Here is a 24,602-nt window from a genome sequence, read left to right as displayed (position 1 = left end):
ATAATTACATGATATGTATTAATTAGATATTTAAAAATAATGATTAATTTCAATTCAAAAATTTGTAGAACATAATATTTAGTAGGTATTAATCAAACAATAATATAATAAAATAAAGTTAGCAGATTAAAATACAATTAAAAATTCCAAAATTCGTGTAAAGTTTTGTCCCGTTTTTCTTTTAACAATTAACAACTTTCTTCTGTAATTTTCATTTTTTCATTTAAACTTAAATAAATTCTTCTAGACATTGTGAGAACAAATAAATGATGTATTTAAGTTTATTTTCAGTATACAAATTGAGATAAAGTAAAATATTTTATCTTAATGTTAAATAATAAACTATTAAATTATTAAGAAGGAGTGTACAAAATATTATACTGAGTGTCAGTTTATCCATTTGTAACAAACATTAGTGGTTTATGGACATATTCTTAAACATATATTTTTCTTTTTGGTTTTGTTTTTTTCTGTTTATGAATAAGGTATAGTTGTCGCTTTCTCTGTAGTTTTGATTATATAATATTTATTCTATGTAAATTGTGTTGTACTAGAGAATATCCCTGCTATGAGTCTTATACTCTAGCTAAAAGTTCAATTAAGTATGGTAATATTAGTCATATTAATGCTGTTTTTTATTAATATTGATATTGCTATCCAGATAAAAAATAAACTCAACAGTTCTGAAATAAAAGATCCAAATGTTGTTACCCATTCCCAAATTTTATATAATTTGTCTTTTTAAACGTAGTCCTTGATTTACATATGAATGTCCCATTGATTTTTGAACTATATTATCTGGATTTATTGTGGTAGTACCTAATAGATGTTTCTGTAGTGCTGTCATAGTGTCTTGGGAGTAAATCTTGCTGTTATTAAACGTTCTGGGCTTTTGTTGTTACATGTCCATAAAGTGGAGGATTTTAACGTTTGTGATTTTTTTTTTTTTTAGGTAATTTTCTATGTAAACAACTTTTGTATTGGCATATGTCATGAGATTTGTGGGATGAAATATTGTTGATGGAGAAATGATGCATAAATGTATAGACTTTTAGTATGAATAGTTGTGAGTGTTAAATCATAGGCTATGAATAATCCATAAACTTGCACTGATGCAGCAATGCTAGTATAATACTATATGTTATAATTAGTCATTGACTCATTATAGGTGTATATTAGTTATATTGTTATACTATTTAGTTTAAGATTAAGTCTTATTCTAAATTAATTTTTACATTACAATTATATGGTATTACATTCTATAAAGATTAATATTGATGTACTAGGAAGTGTATACGTATTGGTATTAGTCATATCTAATATTATGTTGTAAGTTTTGTCTTAAAGGGGATTGTAAACGTCTGTTATTTCAACCAAAATATACCAGTCTTTTGTCAAATTTACAGATGGACGTAGTAATTCGATAATAAATTTGAATTTTGATTATTCCTTACTAAAATTTAATATCTTAAAATGTGGCTTGATTGATCTCAAGCGGATATTTTTAAGAATTCAAATCAGTTTTCAGAAGTTTAATCACATCATTAGGTCCATTGGTAGGGTTGACAAAAAATATATACAAATCAGCATACATTAACTGTTGACGCGTGCGATGTCGTGTGGTGACTTGTACTCGCGTGCGGAAGCGTTTTCCTTCAAATCCTTCACTAGTCCTACATAGCTTAGTTCTAGGAATATATTATCTAAAAATCAAAAGTCTACTGTTAGATACTGGCACGTCCGTAAAAGCCATTTCTATGAATAATATGAATTTTGCATTGTAACGATAATCAATACATTGTTTATTGTAAAATATTAAATAATATCTGTACATACAATTGTAGTATATCTAGTACGCATTCAACCATAACGTTGTTTATCGTTTACTTTTTTAACAACAATTTTAAATAGTGTATTTGATTAAAAAAATGGATAACAATATTTGTAAAATTAATAATAAAAAAATTAGATTATCCCGAAAAAAAAGCATAAAGAGAATGTATCATTACTACAAAATTGAAAAATAAATCGTATAAAAACACGGTAAGTTAAAATAAGTAGTTTATGTTTTTGTTTAATTTAAAAATAATTGTCATTTACATGGCTTTAAATAGATGTTTTATTCGAATGTTGTTATTTTATTTTATAAGAAAACTAATTATTTATTTAATTAATAAAATTTGAAATGATAATTCTGTTAAATAATTTTTTAGGTTCTTATAATATTCGTTTCGTTGTCATGACGTAGTATTAGCGCATAATTATGAACCTCAGCACTCAAGAAAGTTTTACAAAAAAGTAACTAACATTAGTCTTGATAAATATACAAAACGACATATTTCTAAAGAAATTAGATAAAAATTTCAAATTACATACAACGTATTAGCTCAAAGTAAGTAATATACCTGTTTATAATAATATTTATTTACCTCACAATTTTATTATTTTTAATTTATTAAAGATCGAAAATATGAAAAAAAATTAACTATGGAGCGGTAGATGAAGAGTTAGATTATCATCCATTACTTATATTTCATGAAGAGCTTGAAGAAAAAATTGAAATTTTTAGCTGGTTTAATATTAAAAATGTATAAGATAAATGAATTACAAAGTTAAACAATTAAATTGTGAAGAATGGAAAAATGAAAGAAATAAAAGATAAACTGCTTCACAATTTGGTAAAATCTGCAAACTGCAAAAAACTCCTTCAAGAAAAAAAAGTGATTTCAATTATATATCAATTAGATTATTTTCACGATAACTCTGCAACTTGGTAAATTTGAACTCTGTTCCTCTTTAAATGTAGATAATATTTCACTTATTTAATAATTTGAATTTAATTACGGAATACAATTCGAACTTGTAGCCAGACAAGAATTTGAAAAGCTGTATTCTCAGAACCTCCACTCGTAACGTTTCCCCGTCAGACCGGCAGTGTCATTTACTACGCACATATTACTATATAGTATGGATCGCACGTTGTACTTATATTATTGCTTATACTTACTCCTTAAAAACTGTCCGTTTGCAATTCCTTTAATATTTTGTCAAATACATTATTCATATAGGTACCTATCAACCTATTTTTGATAATTACAAATTTTATCATGAATTAAATATTTAGTATAATATGTTTAGAACTATTATTATTATTATTATTATTATTTAACATGTGTACTTTTTGTCATTATTCATTTTTGTATTTTTTTTTTTTATAATTTTTATTTTTTCCATCAAATTTATTGTTATAAGTAAATGAACAACTTTTGAGTGTTTTTTTATTTATTTGCAATAGCTGAGTCAACTTCATTGTTTTTATGTTTTAAAAGTATAATTCATATTTTTTTTTTTTTTATAAATTTATAGTTATTACTTGAAATGTTTGTATTAATTCTGACATTTTGTATGATCAATTATATACAAATATATATATTTATGTTTTTCTTTTTTTTTTTATCTATGAATGTATTGGTTTCTTTCTTCTGACATGAATTATATCATCAGTTATTTTATTATTTAATGTTAATTGTATTCTGTAATTTTGATAATTTAGTTTTTTAATTAATTTAAATAGAACTCTTTTTTAGAGGTAAGTTTTGCAGATTTTAATACTGTGTTAAATTGAAATTTGACTAATACAGAATTTTTTGGTGTAAATGTGCTTTTTATCATATTTTAATAATATTTCATTCTTACGTGTTAATCAAAATACTGCTATACATTTTTAATAATTTGAGTCTTTATAGTTAATGAATTATAATAGATTGTTAATATTATGCAAATTTTAATTTACAAAAAATAAAAATTAGATAAAAATAAACCAAAAAAGCACAAGGTTTTTTTATAATGTGTACTGGCTGTGAACATAATTATTGTGATATTTGAATACTGTATAATATATAGGTGCAATGGTTTTCATAATATGGGATTAAAAGTGTCAAAGATTATTGGGTAGAGTACAATAAAAGTTTAGGGTATAGGGTCAAAGGAGCACAGGTAACACCATTACCTTTTGCTTTGAGGTTTATTTTTCCTTAATCTGACCCTGGTATCCATTTACACATATTACATTGTGTATTAAATTCACTATCATTATTGAAATATTTTTTTAATATTGTCTTAACTAATTTGGTCACTATAATGCACTAAAATACTCATGTATTAAAGCAGTGGTCGGCAATAGGCGGTCAGTGAAGAAAAAATAATTGGAACACAAAAAATATATTTTTTAATATTGCTGGACTTCCACACATAATATATATTTTGTGATTTATTTAGAGATTACGATGGTGTTAATTACTATTTATAATAATAGTTGCGATAACACAACAATTATTAACTAATATCTGAGTTTTCAGTTTTTACTGGCCCTCGAAATTTTTTTTTTTTTTGATTTTCTGGACCTCCATAAAATTTAATTGCCGACCCTTGTATTAAAGTGTCGTAACTAAATGTTTATCCATGATGTCACAGTGGTCTATGAAAAAAAAAAAAAAAAAAAATCATAGAATGTGCATGGACACCTTGCATGCCTACAGTACACATTTTAATTTTAATAATTGGAAATCATTAGTATTAACTAAATCCTAAGAGAAGCTATTCTTATAATCTAACAAATATGTTTTGTTATTCATTTAATTTTAATTTTATTACAAAATCTATATATAAAATACTAGATTCAATTATTAATTCAATGAACTTATATAGTTAGTAATTTGTATATCTTTAAAACATAATTTCTTATAGCTATTTTTATATTTTTTGAGTTTTATTAATAAAATTAATTACTATTCCCTAAATTTTAAAATATTCAAAAAAATATTTCCAAAATTATGGATTATTTTAAAATAATGAGTGTTGTTCTATAAAAGAATCACCCTGTATAATGAATAAAGATACAGTATAATTTTATGTACTTGTTTGTTTAATAAATAACAATAAGTATATGAACAAACAAAATAAAATAAAATAACTTTATAAAACATTTAATCATCTTTCCAAAGAGAAAATTCTTCATAAAAATTTATTACTAGTTGTGGGCAATATTTGTTTGCTATATTAGCATTCACATATGTTGTATCGTTAGTTTCTTTCCATTGTATTAAGAAGAAACGTTCACTGTTTTTTAATTGTTTCATGCTGATTATTTTTTCGGGTGTTAATCCAACACTAAACCCATTTAAGCAGAATTTTCCATTTTTCTTGGGTATTGCTTTGTTATCCATGATCTGTAAAAAATTAATAAATAATAATAAAAGATATTGCAACACTTACTTAAGACTATAAATTAGTCGCATGAATTACAGACAACATTTTTTAAGTTTTGGAGTTTATCATATTAACTATAAGGCTGCTTTCATATAAAAATCTGAAATATTTCTCATCAAAACAAAATACACTATTATTTCAAACAATGTTTACTAAAATAAACTTTTACAAATGCTCCACAAGCTCAAAGTTGCCGATGCAAATATTTAATGAAAAGTCACTAAAAATTCAAATGCATTTTTAAGAAACAGTTTTCAATATTTTATTAAATATCTTTTTAAATTTAAATGTAATAATTAATTACTTATTTCCTTTTTATCTTCCATTTAAGAGATTATAGTTTATAAGCAAGTACATTTATGTAATGATCTTAATAATAATAAAAAACAAAGCTTATTATAAATTACCTTTGAAAAATTTTTAGATATAAAATTAAGGTGTATTTAAAATCGGATGTATATCATTGTACTTTGGGTGTTAATTGTCCAGATATCATTATAGATTACAAAAGACATATGGGGAGGGGGAGTGAATTTGCTCGATTCTCTTATAGTTGTTATAAAATGAGAAATCCGAACAAAAACTTGTACTTGAGGATTTGGTATCATCAAATTGACATAACAGTTGTAAATACGTGGCTCTTATATAGAAGAGTAGAAATTCTATATAGCAGAAAACCTACATTGAGCTTATTTAATTTTTATTTATATGTATCAAATTCTTTGATTAAAATTGGCACAATAACGCCCAAAAGAGGTTGACCTCAAATATCATTATTGAAAGAAATGGCAATAAAAAAAAAAAACCTTATACGTCACTTATCTACCGATTTAGTCAGAAGAAACTGATTAGAGTCTAAACTTTAGACCATTGGCCTAGTCAAGTCTAACCTGGGAAGTAAAGAACGTTGTAAGCTAAATGGATGTGGAAGACTAATTGTACCTGTACTAAATGTAATAACTATTTCTGCTGTGAAGTAAACAGTAACTGTTTTATATTATTTCATAAATACTAATATTAGTTATATTAATTATTCATATATTTAAGGAAAGTATCTTTTGAATTTTAAAATACTAAAATGTGATAATTTGTTGTTACATTTTTAAGAATAGCTTTTTAAATTTTTATAAAATTCATAAATCATAAGTATTTATCATTTTATATGTATTTAAAGTCGAATAATCTATTATATGCGTGATCAAAATAATAAAATATGATAATTTGTTTAAATATTTTTAAGAATAATTTTTTTACTCATTTATTTTTTAAGAAAATAGTATCTTAATTTTTATATAATTTAATAGTATTTTTTTACAGTTTTTTTTATATGTATTGAAAGTGTAATAACCTATTACTAACGTGATTAAATGATTATAATGTGACAACTTGTTATATTACAAAGGAAAGATTTTTATCGTTATTTTTTTTTTTTTTGTTTTATCTCAATACATGATGTATCACAGATGATTTAGGAATTTAAATAGTTTTTATGAAATTAAATTTAAATAAAATGTTTTTTAATGTTCATGAACACTATTTACAATTAAAAATAATTATTTCAAGTAAAAGTTTCACTATCAAAATTAATTTATGCAGTTTAGGGTTAATTGAAAATAAATTCATTTTAAAATTAAAGCATATAAATAATAATTACAAGTTACAATACCTAATATTTTTTAATGTTTTAAACAAATAGGTATATCAGGTATATTATTTTAAAATAAATCAAAGAAAATTTAAAGCATTTTAACCAGGTTTAACACAGAATAAAATAATTTGAAACCTGATTTTTTCTTATGCTGCCAATAATTACATATTCTATTTTATAATTGGGTACATTGTTTGGCAAAAACAAATATAATCATAATTAATTACACTTCATCAAATCTTAACTAAATGGTAGATAAAATACATTTTTGACAAGGAATTAATCTAATTTTCATGATTGTTATATATCATTTAGTAATATTGATGTTTTTAATAACTTATAAAAATTATAACAGTTAATTAAAATTAAAAAGAAATAAGTTAATTTATTATAATATAAGCCACTATATTATTAAAATATGGTTATATGTACATATAAAAATATAAGAACCTAGTAAAAATACTGATGAAAATTATGGATAATATAAAATACTATAAAATAGTTCACTAATTTTAGCAAGAGATAACTAAATATCTTCACATATATTTTAATTTTGTTTAAATAATTACTTACTATAATTTAAATTTTAAAAATAAGTAGCAATATGATTGAATAATTTAAAAATTAACAAAATGAATGATAAAAATTACCTTTTGTTACTTTCAAATTAATTAATGAATAAAATTATATAAATGTACATACTTAATAAAGTAAAAGCTAAGCCCAAATTAGTTTAAAAATCTAATTTAGAATTTTTTAGACTATCTTTATTACACTTTTTTAATGTCTAACATGTATTTGATAGTATCAAATCACAAAAAAGTTTTGTACCTATATAAAAGTATATACTTGTCATTTAAAAAAAAACTCTAGAAGTTTGTTAGTGTATTAGTGAATTATTACTTATTAAGTATTTAGTAGGTATATTGAATACAATTTTATTATTATTTATAAGTTATATGGATAATAAAAATACACGACTCCAAAAGAAAATGAAATAGACAATTGTGCGAGTTTTAATTTTTGGCTTAGTGGAAAACAATATTTTCATGATTATCTTAAAAAATAACAACGAAGTTAAAACAAAACATAAAATTCATTCATATCTACCACTGACCTGGCTATTTGCGAAGGTCCGCGAGCACGTGTATGGTGTTTGACGAAAGGAGAACGAACCGATTGTTATACGACTACCACGTAACACCACATTAATTACCATACACCATGTGGCCAATATACCTTTCGCGGAACAATATCACACTACAAAGACTTACGGTATTGCCAATATTGATAAATACTATTTTGTTACTGTCGCGTACATAAATAGTATAAAATAAGTATAAATATAAAATTATGCTTACGAGAGAGCCCGTATGACGTTTCTCAGTGACAGCACTATTACGTATTAGACACGAACACCCAGTTATTAACAACAGCGCATACTCCTTCTCGCTACCGGTTATCGGTACTCGCTCACCAATCATTCGCAATATTCGCGATAGGCAGGGCAATAGGCGCTACCTTGTGGAAGTCATTAGAACTATTATAATGGAGAAGATGTGGTATCGCTTATAAACAGGTGTATGAATAATAACATTTTAATAATATTTTATTATTACAGTATTTATTATTCAGTATTAGTCGTACATTTAATAGAATTGAAAGTATATACAATATTTATCTATTCTGTGGTTATACGATGGATGATTAACTTAAGTGCGGATTTGTATGCATTTGCATACCATTTATTCTGATTGATCGTATGATATGCTAAGTGAGCACAAAATTTGTTTCATGCCATAACAATTTAAATGAAACTTTATAGTGCATTATTATTTTTGCATACTTCGACACTTTTCTATTTTAAGGGCTTATTTTACAATTTTAATTGCATATTTCGTCTTTTAATGCATATTATTTTAATGTTTTTTTTTTTTTTGAAATTTTTTAAATATATGCCATTGCAGACGATTATTAAAATAAGAAAAAAAAATAATATATTTTTATAGTTTGAATTAATATCAAAATAAATAAATAGGTATAAATGGTTTTCCAATTATGACCTTAGCTCAATGATCGGGGAAATAAAATACGTACCTATACTAAGGTAAGAAAATATCGAATAGGTACGGCCATGGTCGAACATTGACATTATATCACTATTGTTCAAAAAATAATTTTTTTATGCATATATTTTTTATTTTTCGTGCATATTTTAACATTTTAGTGCCTATATTTATGTATATTGAAGATTTTTTAGCGCATATTAGGTTGGTTTTTAATGCATATAAATCTGTGCTCCAATTATTACCATAAAAATAGTCCAAAAATATAATGAATAACACCCATAAGGCTTGTTGTGTTCCAGTGTTAAAATAGGTAGGTAATTATTACAATTATTCACACTTAATTTTTGGTTTGGATCTCGGCTCCCTATTAAAGGATTTGGACCAAACTTTGCACACGCCCACAGGTACTCCCTCTTATCGCCCTCACCAAATTTGGTGTAAATCGGCAGGGTTTGGGAAAAGAGACTTTCATCCTTATTGTTGCTGAGTGATTTGTTTTTTCGTAGGGCGTTACAGGCATCTAGTGACAACTTAAAGACGTTGTTTCTGCAACCATCGGAACAATCACGAGTTAATGGAGCGCGATCCGAAGGTTCGATTGTGGTGGTACTGATACCTTCGAATTTGGTATCACTATTCGTCCTTTTGGTGATCGTCGGGAAGTGGTAGCAGCAGAGGGGGCAAGGGTCGCCGGACCTTCCCCTTGCTATGTACCCGACGGCTCCAAGACCAGTCCTAGCAGGGTAGTGCCACTACTAATGGACAAAATGTTCCATTGTAGTTTCATATCGCAGTCCCCAGGAGCGCTGTTGTCCTATCAGGGCATAGACCTATAAAAATATGGACCACGTGTAGAAAGAGAGGTTAGAGGGCTGGAGTTATTAGAAGAAGATAGCTAATATTTTATGATTTCCGTGAAGAAACAAATTTATTATCATGGAGTATATTATAAAGATAGTTCATCAATGATAACACTTGTATATTTATTTAAATTTTATTCTTAATATACGACTTGTTGATTTTACTAATTAAATTTGTATTCTAAATTTACAACCTTTACTAATTTAATATTAAAAATGGTTATACAATGCATTATTCAGTCTTGTAAAAGCAAGTAGGGTGAAAATAAAATTATCTTTCATAGGTAAGTAAATTAAATTCACAATATTTACTTTCAATTATATTAAAATTACATTTCTTAAAAAAGTATACCTAAAAATCTGGAAATACTTCCAAATGGAATGACGCAATACAAATGAATCAACCAGAAATTAAACTAACAGCTCATTCAAAATTATGTAGCAAACATTTTAATGAGATAAACTATAATATGAGTGTAGTTTCAAATAAAAAGGTTTTGAAACGAGATGCTATACCTACTAATTTTCGACCTGGTATGTTTTTCTGAAATTATAATAAAAATAAATGCATAAAAAATATAATTTCTGTAATTTACTGATACACAGATACTAATTGCAGTACTTTTTTATTTTTTACTACTAATTTATACTAAAAATACATTTATATTTTATTAGAAGTATGTAAAGACTTATTTAACGTTGATGTTTTTGAGATTTATGAAGATGAAGAAGGAAATAACTTGCTAAGATGTTATGTAAGTTGTCAAATTTGTTAATTAAGTTCTTAATTTCCATTAAATGTTTTTGTATTTCTAGTAGATTCTCCAATTGATAATGATGTGTCTATATCATCCACATTTGACGGTGTTAGTGAACTTGTAGGTTCTGATCCAGATGAGGAATTTACAGCAGAACAGCCAAGTCACTCATTTATGACACCTCCAAAACCAAAGTAATTTATTGATTCAAACACCTTTATTTGTTCACCTATGTTGTTCATCATTTTATAGAAAACGCAAGTACTACGTTGGTGACTTCAGTCAAGAAGACATTGAAAGTCTTAACTCTCGGCACAAGTTTTGGAATGCTAGTAGAAATACTATTGATGCCAAACAGAAAAAGATAAATGTTCTTAGGTAAAGGAATTATCGTCTTCAACAGAAAGTGTCTAATATGGATCAATTAATCAACCATCTGAAAACGAAAAAAAGATTGATGAAAATTGTTGGCGCTACATAGTTAATTTAAACTGCCCGCCAAAAATCCTATTATCATATTATAGATTATGGATTCTCGTTACGCACTTCAAATATCTTTGTATCAAATTTTAAGTAAACGCTTAGCGTTACTATGTTTTATTCTCTAGTCAGTTCGTTTTTATCTTTCTCTCAGCACTTAGGTTGCATTAAAAAAAAAAGGTCTTCGTGTTTTTCTTTCTTCTTGTCGTCTGGATTGTCATCACATCACATGTTCTGTTTCGTTTTTCATGGCTAACTGTGCATCACGTTATTGCAGTTACAATATAATATGTTGTCACGCTCTAACCATTTCTTGGCCTCTGACTTCATTTTATTATTCTTTGTGGACTTATAGTTGGCTGTCGTGTCCACGTGTTTATGTTTGTTCATATACTTATGTGTTGTCAACTGGGATCACATTGTATGCCATTAGTTTAATATTATTCAGGGTAAGCTGGTGCACCACTTAATTTATTAATATATTTATATTATGTTTACTATAATGGTCTAATTATTATTAAAGACTGATTTATATTTATTATGTTTATTATTACAATAGTCTAATTGTCATTATTAAAGACTGATTTATATTTATAATATTTTTTAATACAATTGTCTGATTATTATTATCATTATATTTATTGTTATATAATTATTAATACACTTTAAAATATACAGTCCACTTTACAATATATTTATTATTCTTACAATTTATTCTCAAATTTATGAGAAACAGGCTAGAATGCTAAAATTGCATTCCCCTGCGTGCTCAACAAAAATTGTTTTTCATTTCTTAAGGTATATAATTTATGTATGTGAGCATTGGTGAAGTTGTATTAATGTAACATAATATTATATAACAATAATACTCATAAATATTTGTTCATTGTTGAATTTCTAAAGGTAAATATTTCTAAATGATGTGCTTGTTTCATTGAACTGTTTGTTATTCTATGTATAATTATTATTAAACATGTATGTGAGCATTAGTGAAGTTGTATTAATGTAACATAATATTAAATAACAATAACACTTATAAATATTTGTTCATTGTTGAAGTTCTAAAGGTCTATTTATTTTTTAAGAATTATATATATACAGGGTGATTTTTTTATCGTGAACCAGTTAATATCTCGGGAAGTATAAGGAATTTTAAAATAATTTTTTTTTTAACTTTTCTAAGTTTTACTTTTTTACACTGTATTACAATTTTGATAATTTTAACGTCCTCCCTTATTTGATAAAAAACTATCAGCTTTCAATTTTCAAATGGCAATACCTATTTTCAATTACGAAAATCTATAAACATACTGAAAAAAATAATTTTAACGTTTATAGAATTTAATTTGAGTAATCCGTTTGCGAATTATTAATGATTCGATATTCGTTCAATTTACTGCTACTAGGCAATCTTACAAACCCAACAGTAAAAACCAGAAGTCAAAATGAAATTTTATCTCAATTTAACACTAGCCATTAGGGTCATAATTGATAATAACAAGATAGAATAATATTAGATAAAAAAAAGTGTTTATAAAATGGTTATCAGCTATATGTAAAGTATAAAAATAACATTTTACAATTTACCATCATGGTTACACAATATAACACTGGTTACTGTTTCCTGGTATACGATCTTATCACGTATTAGTAGATAAACGATAATAAATACTGGTAAACTGTTTCTGAAAACTTGTGGTTATAGGTTAATCGTTATTCGTTAATGTTAGTTTCCCATTATCAAATATGGAATATTAATTATTAATAAAATGAATTACTATTCTTTGAATGTTTAACCAAAGAATACGTTTTAAGTAAATACTAAATAATGTGTATTATTTAAAATATAAATTTAAAGTTTAAGCCAATTATTCCAATGCATACCTATTATATTTTTTGATAGTGTTTTAAATTTTAATGTTGTAATTTGGTTAACAATTTTGAATTTAATTACAAATATACTTCTATCCAATCAGCAATATTATTATGTATATGGGAATCAGATTTCATATTTTGCCGACAACTTTATTTGTATAATTTATTGGTAAGTTCAATCTAAAATTAATATATTAGAATTTTATTTTTTTTATTAAATGATTTTTACATATTATTGACAAATAATAACCATGGTTCAAATATTTTAATTTTATTTCAGTGACAATTAGTAGAGTTTATATAATTAATCAAAAAATACAGTAAACTATATAACTAGACAGCTCAATTTGACCAGCAATTAAAGCAAATTTACACTGCTTGCTACTAGTATCTGATGACTATAAAAGAATAAAATATCCATATTTCTTTACATATTATATTTTAATCTTTAAGCAAACCAAACAATTTGTTATGTAAGTATGATTTTTTTTTTTTTAAATAAATAATTTGATGTTTATCATAATTTTTGCTTATTTTTTAGAAAATTAATTTTGTTTTCTTTCAAATTTCAACTGCAATTAGTAGTACTAACTTTTAATTCAAATATCTATAACATGATTGGATGAACAAATACAATTTGTTATTTTGGTTAGTCACAGCATTGGACATGTCACCTAATAACTTAATAGGTATAAATAAATAATTTTTTTTTGTTTATAAAATAAATCATTTCTATAAATAATTTAAAGTTTTTTTTTTTTGCATTCAGATAAAAAAAAAAAACAGCGCAGCATCAAGACCAACTACTTCTACATTTGTAAAATTTGTTTGTTACATTATTAGTTAATTGTATGTTTAAATAATTAGATCAAGTTATTGATTTACTATTTTCCATAATTAGGGCTATGGAGTTTTTATTAACCTAAATTGGCAAATTGAAATTTTTTTTTTAATATGATAGTGTCATTTTTATGTAATATTAAAAGATTTTTATATCATAAAATATTAATTAAACATGAACATAATTTCAAAAAAAGTGTAAAAATAAATAGTTTTTTAAAACATCCATAGTCCTAAAAATATATTGTAATCTAGAGCAGTGGTCTTCAACCTTTTTGTACTCTCAATCCACTCTTTTAGGCCTTTATTTTTCGTGACCCATGTAAGCCTGATAAAAAAGAACAAATTGCTTATGTAAAATCATACCAGTGTAATATGAAACATTATACTTTATATCTGTTCGCGCCAAAGCGCGCCATGTATGGTGGCACGGGACTTCGCGCGACGACAACCAGTGTTATCTTTCCCGTTCCCTCCAACCACCTCTTAGTCCGTAATCAATTATACCTTAATTATGTGTCTTTATTGTTTTTTTCCTATTTAATGTTTTGTATAAGTAATTATTATTCGGCCTTATGCCTCACTGTATTGTATTATCATTGTGTGTATTTTATCTTTGTAGTTTTGTTGTGATTTAGCGGCCAACGCCCTTTTATTATCATTCTTATTATTATTGCTCGTTCGAACACTTTTTTTCGTTTTTATACAAATTTTTTTGCTATACGTATATTCAACCACCTGTTTGTGGACATACATTTTGCTATTGAAGCAATTGTGTCAATCATTTTTTTTTGTGTTGTCTGTTCGCTGTTGCCAATGCGGTGACATAATCTGATATCTATAATAATTTATTTATTATTGCATCAGTCTGTCTTTTATTATAATTGCGTCGGCCGTGTCATTGCGACCGGAAAGACTACCTTGATATATTATTATTATTATTATTTATATTATTGTGATTATTTTATTATTATAATAAATTACCACCATCACTACCGGCAACCAACTGTCATCAATAGTCCATCGCTGCGTAAGACCGCCAGCATCCGCCGTGGTGTGTGAGAGACCGCCCAGGTCGTCGAGTCCGGTCCAATTCCCTCGATCCAGTTCAGCGTCATCATCATAGTTTTAAGTACTTATTTTTAAGAATTAGCCCGATTAATGTAATCTCGGTGATCATTGCACCAGACCGATTCCGATCACCGGGAACTCCCCCCTGTTAAAATAAACTCTTTTTCCTGCTTCCCTTTGTGTTTAGGTTGTTTGTTTCCTCTCGGTTGTCGTGTACGGCCTACCTATGCCAGGTGAAATCCAGCAATATTAAGTTGCCTAGCCTTTACCCCTGTAACTGACTCGTGAGCCAGTGTGAAACATAGGGCACGTTACTGGCGCGCATACAATATTCGTTATAATTATAACAAAATAATATTATTATTATTTTTTTACCTTATATAATTTTATAAATTTAATTTTTATTTTAAAAAAAGACTTGTCGCGACCCAATTTTAAGTCTATTAGACCACTGATCTAGAGTAGATAATATAAAGTATGTTCAATGTTCATTTATTTTTATTAAATTATCTAGGGTAGTGGACATGTAAAGTTATGATCTTACCCAAATTCTGCAAAAATATGCACTACGGAAATTTGATCATACTCTAGTAAAATTATTGATAACTAATGTGTTTATTGCCTTTGATAGTTTAGTATTGAATTAATGTCCATTATTTGGTCTATCCACACACAAGATAGTTTTGATATAAAATGCAAATTATACATTATACAAAAATATATCTCAGAATACCTAATATTTATAAATGGAAAGTGGGGTAGGCACTATGAACAACGGGCTCTGGGCCTATAGCCCCACATCAGATTAACAATACAGGACTCACCTCCTCGATGCACAATACATTGTAATATCAGTCTGATGTAGGTTATTTGTTGTGTCATTTTATTTGTGTAATCAAAATACTTATCAATTCTATTTTTTTTTTTTTTTTAGTATACACAGATTGATTTGTAATTATTTATTTTTAAAGAAATGAAAACCTTAAATGATAAGGGCATTGTAAAAATGTATAACTAAAAAAAAAAAAAAAAATGTGTGAATAGACCTTTAACTACTTTAGTTTTGGCTCTAAATCTTGAATCCAAGTACATAAATTATACATTTGTATCTGTATTTATGAATTATTTTTCTAAATACATAGAAATTGTTGATTTACTTTGTTTTAAAATGAATAAATACGAGTATTTTCTGTTTGATATAATCATTTACTATAGTAATTAAGATAAACCATATTGTTTAAAAAAAAAATATTTATTTTGTAATTTACCAGTCCATCTGATATAGAAATATAAATTATATTAAATAAATACACATGTATTATGTATAATTAACAAATAATAAACTTAAATAAATTGTTATATCCCGTTCCAATTTGGTTTTTGGTTCGGTTGTTTGTTTGGTGGTGGGTCTTCTCGAGGAAAGAAATCACAAATACAGTTTTGGTCGTTAAATTACTTTTATTAATTTATTTAATGAATAACCTTAAATTTTACATTGGAATACAAACGTCTTGTTAATACTACGGCTTGTGAACGACTGCCTTAAGAAAATATGCTGGCGACGGATGTCGCATACACATCGAAATTGCTTACCTGGTGTATTCTTATTACTAACTAAGGGGTTCTAACAAAATTAACAAATTATACAACATAATATCTTCTTTATAAAACTTAAAGCATTGAGTTTTCCAAATTTATATAATTTTTATTATCTATATTACATACCTATATACCTACATATCACTGACCACTGTAAAACATAATTGATTGAATGATGAATATGACATGTTTCACATAGGTAAAAAAAATAAAGGTACCTATCTATTTCCTAAATGTACAGTATTATTTGGTTTTCACATTTTATATGTTCTCAGTTGAATTAATCCTCTGGATTCCTCAATATTAAATAAATATTTTATTTTATTGTAAACCACAAAAATTGTTTCAACGTTAAATCAACTACAATGTTTTACTCTATTACTGAAAAAATAGATATGTGGTCATGCTTTATAGAAAGTGGAAAAAAATAAAAGGAAAGCCACTCTATTATACAGCCAACGATTTGGGCTTGAGAAGCAAGTTCCTAATTCAAGCATTTGTTTAAGATTGGAAAGACTTAAAATCTACGGGAAGTTTCAATAAGAGTAAAAATAGTAAATGTACCAAAACTACTGAAGAATATTCTCAAATTGTGTTACAAAAATTAGAAGAAAATCCTATTACATCTTTAAGAATTGTATCGAGTAAGTAAACACATATATTGTATATATTTGAGCTTGAGGTCTTCCTTGACACAGTAAATCCTCAAACAATTATTGCCTGGTTTCCATATTGTGATCATACGTATGCTCCAGTTCATTTTATGGGCCCATATAATCTTGACTGATAATCTCCTATTTCCTTTGAGAATGATTTGATTCAGTTCAATTATGTTTTATACTATTTTATTAGATATAATAGAACATAACCATTGTTCAATTTTGATGATTTTTTTTTTTTTTTGTCATATTTATTTTTATTTGTACAATCTGTATAAAAAATATTTACAATAAGTACAATGGAGATAATGATAGTATATATTGGTAATTGGACATGGTTGACTTGTTGAAGAGACTATTCATTAATAGCACTTCATGGCAGGATGGTGGACTAGTCAACTAGTCGATTAGTAGGTCACGGCACCAGCTACGCTTTAAACGTCGGCCAGGGTCGCCCGGGATTGTTCGGCAAGATAGGTTTTGGATGAGAGGGTTTCGGTGATTTGGAAGTTTAAGGTGGAAACGTTTATAGAGGGTTTTGGCGACGTTTTTTACTGTCGGAATGAGGAGGTCCCTGTGGAGGGTATCATTTGTAACATAAAAAGGGGCTTTGGTTATCTGCCTGAGGCATTTGGATTGAAATGTTTGGATTCGGTTTATGTTGGAGTCTTTGGCTGAACCCCAGAGTTGGATTCCGTAGGTCCAGATAGGTTTGAGGAGTACTTTGTACATGAGGATTTTATTGTGTAGTGAGAGATGTTTGGATGATAGGAGGAGGCGAAGTTGTCTTTGACGGTTATTTAGTACAAGTCGTTTGTTACGTATGTGGGTAGCCCACGTGAGTCGACGATCTAGGCATAAGCCTAGGTAACGGACATTTTGAGCAGTCGGGAGTGGTTGGTTGTTGAGTGTGATAGAGGGACAGCTTATTGGTCTGAGAGTGAATGTGCAGTGAATGGATTTGGATTCATTGAGTTTGAACCCCCATTCTTTGTACCATGTCGAGAGGATGTCAAGGTGGGTTTGGATTCTGCTGGATGCCTCGAGAGGGTCATGGTGAAGAGCCAGGATGGCTTTATCATCAGCGAAGTCACCGGTGGTGGTGAAGTTGGTAGTGGGTTGGTCTGATGTGTACAGGTTGAATAAAAGAGGTGCCGCTACAGCTCCTTGCGGTACTCCAGCACTAATTGATGATATGTCAGATAGGGCTGAGCCATATCGTACGGAGAAGTGCCTGTCTTCTAGATAGGACTTGAAGATTAAGTAGAAGCTGGGTGGAAATATTGATTTTAATTTGAAGAGGAGGCCGTGATGCCATACCTTGTCAAACGCTTGTGCTACATCTAAGAAGGCGCCTGTGCAGATTAGTTTCTTTTCAAGAGAATAGGAAATTTTGTCAACTATACGATGAACCTGGTGTATGGTGGAGTGGTTATTACGAAATCCGAATTGATTGTCTGGGAGGTTTGTGTCAATGATTGGGAGTAGGCGTTTAAGTGCAAGTTTTTCAAATACTTTGGAGAAGAAAGGTAGAAGGCTTATTGGTCTGTATGAGCTGGGAGAGTCAGCGGGTTTCCCGGGTTTAAGTATCATAATTATGATCGAAAATTTCCAAAGTAGAGGGAAGTATGAGAGTCTGAGCATGGAGTTGAAAATGTGCGTGAGTGATAAGATGGCTTTTCTGGGAAGTTGGGAGGCGACTTCTGATGTAATGAGGTCGTAACTTGGGGTTTTATGACGCGCAGATTTATTGATTGAAAATTCGACTTCACTGGGTCTAATATGTTTTGGCGGAAGGGTCATAGGTAGTGGACTGGATAGGAAGTGGTCGACTTCAACTATTTTATTACGGGGTATGATGTCAATATGTGGCTGGAACGTTGTGTGTAGGTGATGACGAAAAGCATTAGCTTTTTCCGAGTCACTGATAAGCCATGTGCCGTCAGGGTTTCTCAGGGGGGGTACTGGTGGTTGAGAGCGGAGAATTTTTCTGGTGTTTTGCCAAAGAGAATTGTCGGTGGTGGAAAGGGATGCGAGATGGTTTGTTAAGTTATCGGATTTGATTTTAGCTAGGATTCTTTTGAGTTTATTGGTGAGGTGATTAAATAGTCGTTTGTCAGAGGGATATTTAGTTCTTTGCCAAACAGCGCGTGCTTTTCTTTTTTCCGATATTAGAGTTCTGACAAAATATGGAAGATTAGAGGTGGGTTTATTCAGTGGGTTAGGAATAGTGGAGGAGGACCAAGCTGCTTGTTGAATTGATGTTGTGAGGGTGTGAACAGCGTCGTCTATGTCTTGAGTTGATTTTAGTCTAGTTTTGAGATCTATACGGTTAACGAGTTGGGTTCTGAAGGCTTCCCAGTCCATACGACCTTGAGTGAGACTAGGTTTGTTCGGCTTTTTAGAGGCAGCGGTGTCTATTGTGAGAAGGACTGCCGAGTGATCAGAGCATAGATCGTCGAGGTTAGTTAATGTATTGTGAAGGCTGTTTGGGATTTTCGTGACAAATATGTCTAGAATGTCTGGTCTTTTTCTTAGGGATGTGGGCCAATAGGTTGGAGAAGGAGGAGCGTGAATTTTGTAATTATTTTGTTGCGATAGGTTATGTAGGGTGTTCCCGCGAGGGTTGTTGGTGCGACAGCCCCATTGTATGTTTTTCGCGTTTAGATCGCCTCCAATTATAAATCTTTGGCCTAGTGTATTAAAGAAGTGCTGGAAGAGAGTTGGTGTTATGGAATGACGGGGAGGGCTGTATATGGCATAGATATTAATGGGAATATTGTTTAATATTAGAGCAATTCCGCAGGCTTGTATATGGGCTGTTTGGTATTGAGGAAGAGGGTAGAATAATAGTGAGGTTCTTATAAAAATAGCAGCGCCAGCATGGGCTGTGCCGTCTGGGTGGTTTGATTTAATAATATGGTAACCAGGAAGGTTTATTTGTGTGGTGTTAGATAGGTGTGTTTCTGAAATAAGTGCAATATCGATTCTATTGTTTTGGAGGGTGGCCAGTAGTTCGTTTTTACGGTTAATTAGGCCATTAGAGTTCCAGGTTAGGATGAGGAGAGAGTTGGATGTAAAATTATTGGTTTGCATTTTATTTGTTTATATTATTTATGAGGTTTGTGAGGACTTGGGTGAGGAGGGATAGTAGGGGATTTATGATTGATTTAAATTCATCAAGAAATTTAGTGAGAGAGGTCTCATTATCAGTTGAGTCTGAATGGTTGTTGGGAGGGGGACCCTTAGTCGCGTTTGCATACGTACGTGGGTGCGCTGAGGAGTTTTCATTAAGTTGAGTTTGGTGTTCTGGACTGCTGGAAGTGTAGGGTGGCTGTGGTTGAGAGTTGTAGCTTGAGATGTTGGTAGTTTTACTTGAGATGTTGGCGGTTTTACTCGAGAAGTTTGGACGCTTCTGTCTGAGTTGTTTGAAGATGAGACAACCCTTATAGTTTGCTGGATGAGGGCCTGAACAGAGGGCACATTTTGCTGGGAGCTCTGGAGGTTTTATACATGATGATGTTGGGTGGCAGTCGCCGCATTTGACGCATTTAGGGGGGTAAGCGCAGTAGGTTCGGGTGTGGCCATAGGACTGGCAGTTAAGGCATTGCGGTATTTCTCGTTTTTTATGTGGTTCTTCTATTTTGACTTTTGTATGTAGTAAGGCAGTGATGGAGAAAATATCGTTGTCGCTTTCTTGAGGGTTTAGATCAACAAAGAACATTGGGAGTGGTGATTTTGTTTGATGGTACCTGATGTTTATTACATTTTTGACTGAGTGGCCAATTTCTTCGATTGCAGCAGCGATGTCTTCAACTGGGGTAGTTGAATGAAGATTTTTGACTACTATTCTTAAGGATTTTTCCGAGTGGAGTTGGTAGGTGTGATATTGGGCATTAATGTCTTTAAGGAGTCGGATTAGTTTCCTGTAATTGTCAGGGCTGTCTGTTTGAATTTTAAGGTGGGCTGTAGAGGACTTACACGAAAAGCTGGTTGGGCCAATTAGGTCTCGAATACTGTTTCGTAATCCTATGTAGTCCAGGACGCCTTTGATAAATACGGGTGGAGGGAGAATAGGCTTTGGTGTGGCATGTGTAGTATTCGATTGCCCCTGGCTGGAAGTTTCAAGCTGGCTATCGATGCCTATGTTTTCGTTATCGGGGTTCGGATTATCATCGTCAGCAATTAGAGCTTCATAGCGATTTGGTGTCACAAATAGTTTCGTTTTCTTGGCAATGATGGCAGACGGTGAAGACGGTGGGGTGGATGATGTAGATAAGGCGCGTTTGCCTTCATTAGTTTTTGTCTTATCGTTATTTTTTTGTTTGTTTACGATTTTATTGTTGACAATCGTAATTGGGGAGACTGTTGGCTGGTTACGTGGCATAGCTTATCTGGTTGGGGTCCAAAGGTCGATACGCGGGCAGTGCCCGGGTTTGGTTATAGTGTGAGTAGTTGTGTGGGTATTGTATGTTTAAAGCTAATGAAAATATAATATAATATATATTATATAAAATAGTATAGTATTACTTGTGGTCGGAGTGATCGAATTCTGAGAGCTGCTGATGACGATGTGTAAACACGTTGAAGAACTCAGTGAGGTAGAATCTTTCCTTCTTTCCCGTAGGGAGAGAAAACGATGTAATACAAGAGCGACCGAGCGAGCAGGTGCACCGTAGGTCATGCTCGCACGGCTAACGGCGAGGAACTGAATTTTGATGATAAATTAATTTTTCTAATTGGCATAGGAATTGAGGTTGTAGTAGTTTGGTTACATGGAATTGTTATATTAAACTCTTGGGTAACAATCACACATTCATCGAACAATTTATTAAATTTGTTTTCATTTCTCATATTTTGTAATAAAATTTTTGTTGACTTTACTAATTTCAAACACTTGATAATATCTAGAGAAGATTTTTGCAAATAAATTGATAAGTTGTTAATGAGACCTAAAATATCATCCAAGTAAAATAGAGTTAAAATTACATTAAATGAAGAAAATTGATATAGAAGACCACGAGCCTCAGCGACTTCTTTTTTTTAACTTTTAGAACATTCTGTTAATGCAGCAATTACACATTTAAATTAACTTTTGAAAAAAAATGGACCCCTTTATACTTGGAAACCCACTTAGTTTCACAATGTTGAGGAACTTTAATAATTTTGCCACAATCATTTTGAGCTTGTATAAAGGCATTATGTCTTATTGTAAAAGAGCTTTGAAAAGCATAAATTGCTTCTAATAAGTGTTTTAACTTTTTTTTGCTGTGTCTACCAAAATTAAATAGAGTCTATGAGCGTAATAGTGCACATATGTACAAGCATTTTTTGACAATAAATTTACGAATTTTGGATTGCTCTCTATTATTACAATCTGACATCACAGATGCATCGTCGTAAGAATTTGCAATACATTTAATTATATCTAAGTTGTCGCGATCGTTATCGCAAAGACTGCGGCTACTTATCTAAGTCCGCGAGCGCGCGACCGGGACCGGTCCGACCGGCGGCAGGAGAGATCAGTTCATGTTGAATACGGTCGCCGTCGGCACATGTTTATGTGTAGAATTATTAATTTGCAAAAATATAAAGTGTCCATTAAATAACTGAAGCGACTTAAGTTACTTTCCAAATCCCGACACCTATATTTGGCGCAGTCAGTAAGAGGATTAAGGTAAGTGCTAATTGTAATAAAAACTAATTTTACGTAAAATAAAATAAATTATTACATATCGGGATAAAAGAACCTACATAGGTACCCTGATCATACCGGTTCCTAATAGATATTCGATTTAAATATGTGTATTAGAATATTAAGTACTTGTTTAATCTGAGGTGATAAATTTTGGCAGAATTTGCCAAATTTAGTGTAATTCCTGCAATGCTAAATTTGATTTAGGCTATTCATAGGTTGGAAAGTACGTATCTCTACCAGCGATACCCCGACTAAAGTTAATTTCGTATCTATTATAATTTAATTAGGTAGAAAAAGCAATTACAGTTAATTACCATAGTGGCAAGTAAGTGCATTGGTGAATTAAATATTGTTGATATTAACCGGGAATTATCGAAACGTGGTATTGGGACCGGGGGGTTCAAGGCCGATAAACTTCTAGTACTAGAGGAGTACATTCGAGTTAAAGAAAAGATGGATCTTAGAACAGTACGGTTTGGGGTAACTGACGTGTTGTCAGCCCAGGTACCGATAGAAAATACATAGGAGGTACAGATTAGCAGTGATGAGGTTAAATCAGTGAAGGATTTAATTAATAAATTTATGGAACAGATGTTAGATAGACTTGAAGTGGAGGAATCAACGGTCGACGAGCAGCGACTTACAATCGCTACTCTTAGCAATAGCGTGGAACGCTTGGAGCGAGAGTTAGCTGAAGAAAAGCGTAGGTAGACTCTACAGGTAGCGGAAGCAATCTGCACATGCGGAGGCAACACCCCTATACCCTCCACCAGTGTTTTATCCGGGGCAAATCAAAATTGCCTGGACAAAAGTCAAAATCATCTAGTCAAAACTCAAATAGTCAGTTTCAAAAGCCGTTGGGCGTTAGGGGCAGATTGTCAAGAGGAAACTCTCAAAATCGAAATCAGTCCGGAGGGTCTGGGAATTACCTCGATGAGTGGACAAGTTCTGAGGAAATCTTGGTCGCAATGTCCACGGCTGCTGGGGTTGGTCAGGAAGCGTTGAAAGTGGTAAGCCATCGAAAAAGGTTTGGCAGCTCGTAGACTGCTCTGGTGTCGCTTCCACAAGGGCGTCACATGGGCGGATCATCTCTGGCCGACTGCTGGTCGGCATGGTGTACTGCAGGGTCAGGATGGCCGATCCCAAGGTCAGATGTTTCCGCTGTTTGTCGCACGGTCATCTGGCCAAGGACTGTGGAGGGCAAGACCGAACGAGGTGCTGTCGGCGATGCGGGGATACCGGTTATCAAGTCGTTAGTTGTGGCGTATCAGCCTTGGCGGCCAGTGCTTTCGCGAAGATACTGGTTGCGGGGATTAGAGGTCCCAAGGAGGCCTCTGCCGGCAGGAACTAGGTTGAAGCATCAGTGAAATGATCAGCTTCCTCCAGATCAACCTGGGAGTGTGTCGTGCAGCCCAGGACCTGGCACTAGCGACGGCAATGGAGATGGGCATTGACTTTATGGTTTAGAGTGAACTCTACCGTTGTGGATCAGAGGAAGAGGGTTGGTTCCCTGACTGCCAGGGCAGATCAGCCATTGTGATCCAAGGCGCAACTGCAGTTAACCGGGTAGGAGTACCCGAGGTTGGCTTCCGTTGAATTGAAGTCTCTGGAGCAAAGGTATATAGCTGCTACTTCTCGCCGAACTGCAACATCATGGAGTACGTGAACTTTTTGCTACGCCTCGAGCGTAGCATCAGAATGTCCACAATACCCATTATAGTGGCTGGCGATTTTAATGCTAAATCCCAACTCTGGGGTAGCCCTATTAAGGATGCGA

At 30.7% G+C, this 24,602-nt stretch overlaps 1 protein-coding gene across 1 annotated transcript; it reads right to left on the bottom strand.

The window, feature by feature from the left end:
• Positions 1-4,965: 4,965 nt before the first annotated feature.
• Positions 4,966-8,400, bottom strand: LOC112600336 (chromobox protein homolog 3-like). The gene is made up of 2 exons (XM_025347534.1): positions 8,278-8,400; positions 4,966-5,228 (listed from the first exon to the last, which is right to left on the bottom strand). Exons 1-2 carry the CDS (start codon positions 8,398-8,400, stop codon positions 4,986-4,988), a joined length of 366 nt encoding a protein of 121 aa, XP_025203319.1. The 3' UTR covers positions 4,966-4,985.
• Positions 8,401-24,602: the final 16,202 nt, after the last annotated feature.

This window comes from Melanaphis sacchari, unplaced genomic scaffold (assembly GCF_002803265.2).
Source record: "Melanaphis sacchari strain LSU unplaced genomic scaffold, SCAv2.0 Contig63_pilon_pilon, whole genome shotgun sequence".
Taxonomy (NCBI): Eukaryota; Metazoa; Arthropoda; class Insecta; order Hemiptera; family Aphididae; genus Melanaphis; species Melanaphis sacchari.
This window is presented reverse-complemented; position numbering and strand designations above follow the sequence as displayed.